The 10,607-nt window shown below is 34.8% G+C and overlaps 1 protein-coding gene across 1 annotated transcript in view; it reads right to left on the bottom strand.

Annotated features, from left to right (window-relative positions):
* Window positions 1-591: 591 nt before the first annotated feature.
* LOC115225406 (TATA-binding protein-associated factor 172) overlaps window positions 592-10,607 on the bottom strand; it is a 69,641-nt gene continuing 59,625 nt past the window's right edge. The window contains exons 33-40 of the mRNA XM_036500747.1: window positions 8,365-8,495; window positions 8,106-8,261; window positions 6,916-7,064; window positions 6,066-6,206; window positions 4,670-4,747; window positions 3,749-3,878; window positions 1,707-1,798; window positions 592-1,114 (exon numbers count right to left, since the gene is read on the bottom strand). Of these exons, the coding sequence (XP_036356640.1) occupies window positions 835-1,114; window positions 1,707-1,798; window positions 3,749-3,878; window positions 4,670-4,747; window positions 6,066-6,206; window positions 6,916-7,064; window positions 8,106-8,261; window positions 8,365-8,495 (1,157 nt within the window). The 3' untranslated portion in view covers window positions 592-834. The remainder of the gene's footprint in view (window positions 1,115-1,706; window positions 1,799-3,748; window positions 3,879-4,669; window positions 4,748-6,065; window positions 6,207-6,915; window positions 7,065-8,105; window positions 8,262-8,364; window positions 8,496-10,607) is intronic.

The raw sequence follows: 10,607 nt of genomic DNA, 5'->3' as shown, positions 1-10,607 counted from the left end.
GCAATTATTAAAATACATAACAATAACCATTCATATAGCATAGGCTAGTGACTGTAGTGTTTGTCCCAAGATAACATCTCATATGGATTTGTTCAATTAAAAATACAGCAAATATCAGAGAGAGAGGAAAATTCATCTTAGCAGCAGCTAGCAAAAGTTCCAGATGCATTTCAGCCTTATCAATGGTGTGTACTTGCAACAGCCATATTCTTGAAAAAAATTTGTTGTTTTGATATAAGAAAGTGTAAATGGATGATGAATTGTCATTCAAGTACATGCCATCAAAAACACTAAAATGCATCTGGTGTTCTCACTGGCCACTGCTGGGACAAATTGTTGTTTCTCTGATATTTATTGTATTTTTAACACAGAAAATCCATAAGAGATGTTATCTCAGGACAAATACTGCAGTAACTAGCCTATCAACAATGTATATACATTAAGTATGATACATAGATTGCTATTTTAATAACATACTGCCTCAACTGTATCTACTGAAAATAACAATGAGTTTTGAAATTATAAAAAACAAATATTAAATATTTTAAAAATCTCCTTTAAAATAAAATAAATAATGGAAGTACAATGCAATGAAAAATAATTTACAAAATTTCATTTCAATGGTATATTTTTTTAAAAAATAATATCTTACAACAAACTCTTTAATTCATAGAAAATCTTGCTTCTTTTCTCTGTATGTGTATGTGTGTGTGTATGTTGGTGTATGAATGAGAAAGGGATAGGGAGAGAGTGGTGAAGAAATTAAGATTGAATTTCTTGAAATTTACTTTCTAAATACAGATCTCAAAAATATATACTTTTAATTTAAGATATTCATGTATTAAGAGACTTTAAAAAGGTATCTAAGTTGTACTCCGATTCATACTGTTTTTCATCCCACAAGTCTCCAAGACTGTCTAATATGGAACGAATACTTTCTTGCTGGTTAGCATGCTTCCTATTTTTTAAGTCTTTAGAATTAACTTTGTCAGAGTCTCTTTGATTGACATCCAAAATAAATAAATCTAAGAGTTGATCTGTGCCCATTGTTCGCAATGTTGAATTGTCCTGGCTGATCACTGTGTTAGCTATTGTCATCTTGAACTTCTGCAATCTGTAAATGAAATGAACACATTGCAAAAATTAAAATTCTACAATATAAAAAAAAAAGGAAAAGAAAACAGGAAAAACGTTTTACTCATTCAAATTAAAAATATTCTCTGAAATATTTATAATTATAAATTATTCTATATCTATTAATACATATATATGCTGTACATTTACTGAGATTATTTGCAAACATTTAATATAATAATGAAATTATTGTATACAGTGCTCAGGTGCACCACAACGTATAATTCTTTCTACTTTAGGCACAAAGCCTAATATTAGAGGAGGGGTGCAAATGCTCAACTGGTACTTATTTTATCAATCCTGAACTGATGAAAGGTAAAGTCAACCTTAACAGAATTTGAACACAATTGTAAAGCCAAAAGAAATGCTTCAAGACATTTTGTCCGGCATGCTAACAATTCTGCCAGCTCACGGCTTCACAAACATTTATAACAATAAATGAGTTTAAGAAAGCATGCACATTTCTGAAAATCAAATACTTTGGACTTGATATATAGCATTTAATTTTAAGAACAAATTTGTAAAATCATTGAGTTTTAAATTAAATTTCATGAAAGAAAAGTAAGACTAACCCCATAATTTTCTCTTCAAGAGTTCCTCTAGTAATTAATCGATAAACATTAACAACTTTTTTCTGGCCAATTCTGTGTGCTCTGTCCATTGCCTGCAAAAGTATTAAGAAAATACCTGAGAACTCACTGAAACTAAATAATTACTTATACAAAAATGATTTTTGAAAAGGTGCAAGTATAAATTTACTGAAATTCTCTGATTTAGTGATAAATCATTGCGTTAACCTTTATTTGAATGGCATTAAAAGTACAACTTAATGATTTTATTAACAGTACAAGAGATATCATCATCACATTTGCTTTTCTATGTTGGCAGTGTTTTACATCCAGACACCTTCCCTACATTTTTTTCATTGTCAAGCCACTGAGTGGCAGGATTTTTTGCAGCTCAGTGGTACATAAATGCCATTGGTGCTGCTGCAAAAACACATGGAGATCAACACACTCCTGTGGAGGGTTTTTCATTGAGTCTTGAGCCCAATAATGACACTTTATGCATTGAGAACATATAAAAATTTTATTAAACTTGACCAACATTTTTCAAGCAATGAACAATTTTCATCAAAACAATGATATAATTTGTCGACTTGCAACTTATTGCTAAGTTGCATGATAAACAACATTTTTTTGTCTTCCCATTCAGGGGTCAGTACAATTTTTTTTTCTGTCTAACCTCTTTCTTTCTCTCTCTTTTTCTGTTAATTGTTTTAAACCATCACCATCACCACCATCATCGCCACTGCAACTGCCATATATACACCATTCAGACTTTTGATGCCACCATCAAAACCTTTGACTTCACCACTTTCCCTTCCACTACCATCACCACTGTCTTTCACATCCCTTACTATCACTGTCATGCTTGACTGCCTCAGCTACCACAACCACCATCACCTTTATCACAACTATAGCTCATATTATCACTATCACCCCATTACTATCTCAATTGTCAGTCTACTACCACCCTCACCGTCTCTATGCCTATTATTACTCTCACCCCAGCAAGAGGAGTAGAAGAAGTGTCATTAAATAGTGAGAGAGGGGGTCAAAGTGTGACACACTGACACACAGAAATTTGTTTTGGCATTTATTATTATAGAAGACTCAAGAAGTACCAAAAATTTTGTACACAATCAGTTGCCCAGTATAATACCAATGCCTGGCTCTTGGGTGCCTTCAGCAGAGTCCACTCTGTTACAAGCATTCAAGACCAGGCCTCCACTTTCATTCTGTCCCTTCCTCTCAAGTGCCCTGAAAATAATCATGGGTACTTCCTTGAGTGTGGTCAATGCCAGTGCTGCCAGACTGGCTCCCATGCCAGTGGCACATAAAAAGCACCATTCAAACGTGGCTGATGCCAGTGTCACCTAACTGGCTCCCGTGCTAGTGGCACATAAAAACCAAGCATGGTTGATGTCAGTGCCACCTGACTGGCCCTCATGCCAGTGGCACATAAAAAACAACCAACTCCACTTTCAGAGTGGTTAGCATTAGGAAAGACATCCAGGTGTAGAAACCTTGCCAGATTAGATTGGAGTCTGGTGCAGCCTCTGGCTAGCCAGTCCTCAATCAAACCATCCAACCCATGCTAGCAGGGAAAGTGGACATTAAACAATGATAATGATGAAACAAGTTATTTACAAATATCATTGATAACAGAGGTAATGAAAAAGAAAACACAACAAAGAGAGCTTTATGTCAGAAAGGCATACATTTAGTGAAAAGAGCCATGTTACTAGCAGAGCTACTGCTCTATTTCACTATATGAACTGCTGCACTTTATCATCTAACGGTCGTTCACTCAATAGTGATGGTGCCATGATGAAATGAACTCAGTAGTGGTTAGTGAACAAATAGAGATGATGTGATGTTGAGAGTACCCTTTCAATTTTTTTGTGAACTAAAACTCTAATGTTCACTTTTAACATTTGTTACATTGTTATATATAAATTGTTACATTGTTATATATGTTGTACAATTAAGATTATATATGGAAACAGTAAGAAGTTTTTGTAAAGCCAAAATCTATCAATAAACTTTACCTGTAAGTCTTTCATTGGATTCCAATCATGTTCCACAAAGACAACAGTATCAGCTCCTGTGAGATTAAGGCCAAGCCCACCTACATGTGTTGTTAACAACAGTATATCTATTGAAGGATCATTGTTGAACCTAAAAATAAAAAGAAGAAATTACTCCCTGACAAAATAAATCGAGACAAATTGAAGCAATCATCACTCTATACTCTTAGTAATATCTAGAATCAATAAAATAAATAAGATATTTGAAGAAAATCCAAATGAAGGCTAAATCCAAACCAAAAATGTCTAAACAACATATATATTTTAATATAAACCATTCTAATTTTAGCAGGAATTGATTTCACAAGCTGGTTAAGCTCAACTCTCCTTATAGTTTGTATTTCTGTCAGTTAATTAGCTTATACATCAGACCTTAAGTATATTTCAATAATTCTTTGGATTACAACTTAAGATAATTCCTCCTTTGACTCTTTTCAATTTTAATTACATATTCCTTATTTTTAACAATTTAAATATTTCCATGTCCATTGACATATTAAAATATATGACTTCCTAAATTCTAATGCTTTATGGTTCCACCTCATTAATGGCCTCTAGCTTGTGGTTCCCAACTAGTCTAACAAGATGGAAAACCTGATTTTATAATTTCCTCCTTTGGATGCCACACTTTTCTAGTATCAAACTGATTACCTGTAAAGGTGCCAGAATGACAAATTAAACAGTTTGCATAAATAGGAATAAGTATAAAAGAATCATGTTTTCTTATTCCTGTTTAATAATATCACGTGAACATAAAACTTTTTCAACAAACTTAGAAATATTTCCATATAGGTAAAATTAGGAATTATTTAAAAAACAAAAAACTGATTTCAGCTTCATACACCATGATTAGTATAAATTATACAAAAAACAATTACTTACCTATTAACTATGCTGTGTCGAGAACCAGCTGGAATGCTACCATCTAACCGTAGATAAGTCACATTTGGCATATGAGCTCTTAAAACAAAAACAAAAAGTGTTTAACAACAGTTCAGTTATGTCACTAAGTGTACCACATTTTATAAAATAACACTGTGTAACAAAATTTAGATTTTTTTTTATCTTTGGTCAGTTGTTTCTCTTTAGAAATCAAAGGAAAACACTACTATTCCCTTCAAACTTTGCTTTTGTGACCTGGACATCAATGTTTTGAAACTGACCTGTTTTCCATTACATTTTAGACAGATTCAACACTGAGTTGCTGAAGCAGAAATACTGTCGTAGCAAATATTCTGCTCACTACCACAGATTTGCTTGTTAGTTGCTTGACCTCAACCACTTGGCCATGTCCATTGGTGGCTGATAAGTGCATCTCTGATCATGAGCAGGAGTAGTTGGGGAGCATTACTACTATGTGTTGAGAGGGGTTTTGGGGTTTGAATAAATGTAGCAAAAGCAAAGTTTGAAGGAAATATTAGCCATTTTTCATACTTTCTAAGAGTAAGCAAATAGGAAATAACAGTCACTACCCAAGGACAAATATCATGTTACACAGTGTAATGATTTCTTTAATAGTTTAGGTAAATTAGAAAACAGAGAGACTAGCTAAAAGAATATTGATATTAAAATTAAATAAAAATGATTCATAATACAAAAGATTATAAAGATGAGATAGAAATCAATATTAGTTATAAATATCTTTACAGAATTCAAACACATTTAAAGAAATTGTAAAAGCAAAGAAACTCAAACAAGCAAATGCACTTTGTAGGAAAAAAAATGTATATACAATGTTGAATGCTAAGAGAACATGCTACTTCAGTGTTATTATAGGAGCCAAAAACTTTAAATGGCATAAATAGATACCAAAAAAATAGATTCTAACAAAACACTTAATTTAACTTCCAATGAACAGGACAACCACAATTGAACCGGTTGATAATTTTTTGGAAAAAGACCTTAAATATAACTACATACTGCAAGCAACAAACAAACTCATCATCAAAATGTAATTTATATGCACTTTCTGACAAGTTGTGGTGCACCTGAGCACTGTATACAATAATTTCATTATTATTATTATTATATAAAATTTGAAAATCTTATGGTAATTGGTTTAAGAACTGAAAACTAGAAATATATGTAAATAGTGCAGAATATTTACAACTGGATACCATTCTAAATACTAACTGTATAATAGAATATGAAAAAAGAGAATTTGGAACTCATATAATTAATAATTGAAAATACATATAGTAAAATTAAATTTGATTTTTACATCATCCAACAGATATACAAAGGAAAATATATATTGAAAGTTCAATGATATACTTACTTTAAAAGATCATTCTCAACAATATTTAACATACTTTTTAACTGACAAAACAGTAGTACCCGATGCTGGTTGACAACAGGTGTTGTTGAAGATAAATTCCCACCACTAGTCACTCCAATACCACAGTCATAAAGAAGTTGTCTACAAAATAAAACAAGTGGAATGTTTATAAGTTTAACAACTTTACAAATTACAAGTAAATTGCAATATCTATGCATTGAATGGTGCCATTTTCACTCATAAATTTTTTTTTTATATTTTGGTTGTTTGCTTGTTTATCTTAATACTGTTTTCATGTTCAAGAATAAATAGACAGTTTTTAGCAGTAATATCTAAAACAACCGTTTCAAATTTTGGCCTATTAAATTTTGGTGATTACATCAAATCTAGTACTTGACTGGTACTTTGTTTTATCGAATTGAAAAGGATGAAAGGAAATGTTAACCATGACAATATCTGAACCATGAATGCAAAGGCCAGAAGAAATGCTGCGAAGCATTTTTTCTGATATGCTAACAATTCTGCCAGTTTTATAAGGCAGCCAAATAGCAGTATTGTTAGCATGCTGGGTAAAATGCTTAGTGGCATTTCGTCCGTCTGCACATTCTGAGTTCAAATTCCAACAAGGTTGATGTAACCTTTCGTCTTTCCAGGTTTGATAAAATAAGTACCAGTTGAACACTGGGGTCAATGTAATCAACCAAGGAAGTCATTCAAACACATGGCTGGGAAGTGCTGCCACATTCACCATACTCTCCTTCAAAATTGCTGCCTTTGCACCAAAATTTATTCTTTTAAAACTGATAACTGTTGAAAGTAAAACACTGAAAGAAAAATTGTGATGACATACTTCAAAGCTGTCAATTTTGGTGCATGTTGAATATCCTGTAAAGATGATTGTTGTGCTGAAAGCTGTTCTATAATCTCATTATATTTGGGATGCTGTGAAGATAAAACTAATGCTGGATGGTTGCATACTTTTCGCAAATACTGTAAAGCCTGAAATAAAAAGGAAAGGAAACATGTATAAGTATGTGTCAGCAAATTATCATATTACATAGCACATTGAGTATATATATATATATATATATATATAAATTAATCTATTCTGTTTAATAAAGCATCTGTATGCTCATCCTAAAAGGATTTCTGATAAGAGACAATTAGGAAAAAATCATGACTTCTCAGAGTTGTAGCCCAAAACTGTTTTAGCACAAGCGTACAAATGTTTTCTTTGACAGGACTTCATATTACCAATTATGAATATAGTATAGCATTAACCCTTTAGCATTTAAACCATTCATATCCAGCCAAAGTATTCTGCCTATTTTATGTTCAAACTGGCCAGATCCAGCCACTTACACCTACCCTACAATGTCATTCTAAAAATAAACAATCACATCTTTGAAATCTCAGAGCTATAAGATAATACAGGATTAATTCTATAAAATGTGAATATATAAGTATTATATTTGACAAAGTAATCTGAATGCTAAAGGGTTAAGGAAAAACAAATATGTGTAAATCAAAGGAAATGAATTATTAAAGCATTCAGCCTGCTCTGTGGAGTGGTTGGGGTTAAGAAGGGCATCCAGTCGTAAAACCATGCCAAAACAGAAACATGACAGTCTCCAGCTTGGCCAGCTGTTGTCAAACTGTCCAAGCCATGCCAGTATGGAAGGAGGAAGTTAAATGATGATGATAATGATGATTATTATTACCTTGATTACAACCGGTATCATGCAAACTGGCATGTAAAAGCACTTTGGTATCATGCCAGTGGCATGTAAAAACACCAATTACACTCTCGGAGTGGTTAGCATTAGGAAGGACATCCAGCCATAACTAAACATGCCAAATCAGACTGGAGTCTGGTGCAGCCTTCCAGCATACCAGCCCAGTCAAACAGTCCAACTCATGCCAGCATGCACAATGGACGTATGATGATGACAACCACACTTTATATAAATTTACAGCTCTCCATTGATACGAAATTAAATAGTATAAAAACAAAGCTGAATAAACAAAAAGTATCTTTACCTGGAAGATGTGAGTTGTACCTTGGTTAGGTTTCTGTGATTGTGTTGAAGTATTATTTAACTTTGTATTATTTGTTGATTCTTCATCTAAAGAATACACGCTTTTTTCAACATTCTTTTTGGCATGGGAACGTGTAAAGTCTTCATACAGTTTTACCTGCATTCAAAGAATTTCAGAGAAATTAGAATAAAAAAACCGAATATTTCACTAACAGAATGGAATTAAAACGAGTTTAAAAAGCATTAAAAATTATCTTAACCTGTAATGGGCTTAAATCACAATAATAGTCCTGCATAATTTTGGGAGGTAAATCTTGTAGCACATCATCCTTTAATCTGCGTAATATAAATGGTAATACCTGCCGGTGAAGAGATTCCATTGCTAAAGCTCCTGTAAAAGGAAAGAGACAAAAAAACATAGTTATACAATTTCTTTATCTACAAATGAAATATTTTGTAACAGCAACAAAAAGCTAACAGAAATATATTGGGTTGGCATTTAGTTCGCATCATTTTTTAAAATTTTGGAATGAGCATCTGACACCTCCTTCTTTTTGCTCTTAATCAAGATTCTAAGGCCGCAAAACTGCTCATGACATTTGTGCTGTGTAAGGAGAGGGTGCCATAGCTGAAAGAACCACTCGTGATTGGCATGTCAAGTTCAAAAATGGAAATTTTGACCTCAGAGACACACCTCGTTCTGGCTGTCCAGTTGAGTTCAAATGACAGGGGAACTGGCAGAGAAAATGGAATGCTCCCACACTACTATAGAGAAGCATCTTTACTCAATGGTAAAAGTTCAGAAGTATGGAGCATAGGTTCCGCATGCTTTAAGTAATAACAACAAAAGTCAACGAGCCACAAATATCCGCTGATTTGCTTGCTCATCACTGATCAACACATGGACACAAACAATGATTTCTGTACTGAATTGTTACTGGTGATGAAAAATGGTGCCTGTACATCAATATGAAGCAGCGTAAGGAATGGCTTAGCCCCAGTAAACAAGTGACACTACGCATGAAACAAGATCTTCATCCACATAAAACGATGTTGTGCGTATGGTGGAACTGGGAAGGGATTATCCATTATGAATTGCTTAAATGGAACCAAACGGTCAATGCAGAACAAATGGAATGACTCAACACGGCTATTCAAGAGAAAATGTCTAATCGGCAGCATGGAGTTCTTCTGCTGCACAACATCCGCCCTCATATCGCCAATATGACCAAGGAAGTCATTCAAACACATGGCTGGAAAGTGCTGCCACACCCACCATACTCTCCTGATTTGGCACCAATGGATTTCTACCTCTTTCGATCTCTACTAATGAGGTATTGAAAATCTTGTTGAACGTTGGGAAGAAGTTGTAAATAACAAGGGTGGATACATTATTGATTAATTAGTTATTTTTTATTAAACCTTATTAAAAATTTAAATTTAAAAAAACAGTGGCAGATGCTCAGGAGCAATAAACACTGAAAATATGCAGAGAACAACTTCCGCCACACTCCAGGGAGAAAAACTAGAAGTAGTTGATAGCTTCCATTACCTAGGTGACCAAGTCAGTAGCAGGGGAGGGTGCGCTGAAAGTGTAGCTGCTAGGATAAGAATAGCCTGAGCAAAGTTCAGAGAGCTCTTACCTCTGCTGGTGACAAAGGGCCTCCCACTCAGCCAGGCAACATGTATGCGAACAGCCATGCTACAGTGTAGTGAAACATGGGCTGTGACTGCTGAGGACATGCGTAAGCTCGCAAGGAATGAAGCCAGTATGCTCCGATGGATGTGTAATGTCAGTGTGCATACTCGACAGAGTGTAAGTACTTTGAGAGAAAAGTTGGACCTAAGAAGCATCAGATGTGGTGTGTAAGAGAGACGACTGTGCTGGTATGGTCATGTTGCGAGAACGGATGAGGATAGCTGTGTGAAAAAGTGCCACACCCTAACAGTTGAGGGAACCTGTGGAAAAGGCAGACCCAGGAAGACCTGGGATGAGGTGGTGAAGCATGACCTTCAAATATTGGGCCTCACTGAGGCAATGACTAGTGACTGGGACCTTTGGAAATATGCTGTGCTTGAGAAGACTCGGCAAGCCAAGTGAGACCATAACATCGTGGCCTATGCCAGGGGTGTAACCAGCCCACTTATGCATACCTTTCCTTCATTGGACACTAAACTCTGCTCGTGAAGACCTGTTGAAGCAAGTGAAATCGAAATCAAATTCAATGACTGGCATCCATGCTAGTGGAGCGTAATTGTTGCCAGAGCAACAAACTGGCTTCCGTGCACGTAAAAAGCATCATTTGAGCGTGATTGTTACCAGTGTCGCTTTACTAGCACTTGTGCTGGTGGCACGTGAAAAAACATTCGAGCAAGATCATTGCTAGTGGCGCTGGACTGGCTCCTGTGCAGGTGGCACATAAAAAACACCATTTGAGCGTGGCCATTGCCAATACTGCCTGACTGGCCTTCATGGAGGTAGCACGTAAAAGCACCAACCACA

This window comes from Octopus sinensis, linkage group LG2, assembly GCF_006345805.1.
Source record: "Octopus sinensis linkage group LG2, ASM634580v1, whole genome shotgun sequence".
Taxonomy (NCBI): domain Eukaryota; kingdom Metazoa; phylum Mollusca; class Cephalopoda; order Octopoda; family Octopodidae; genus Octopus; species Octopus sinensis.
This window is presented reverse-complemented; position numbering and strand designations above follow the sequence as displayed.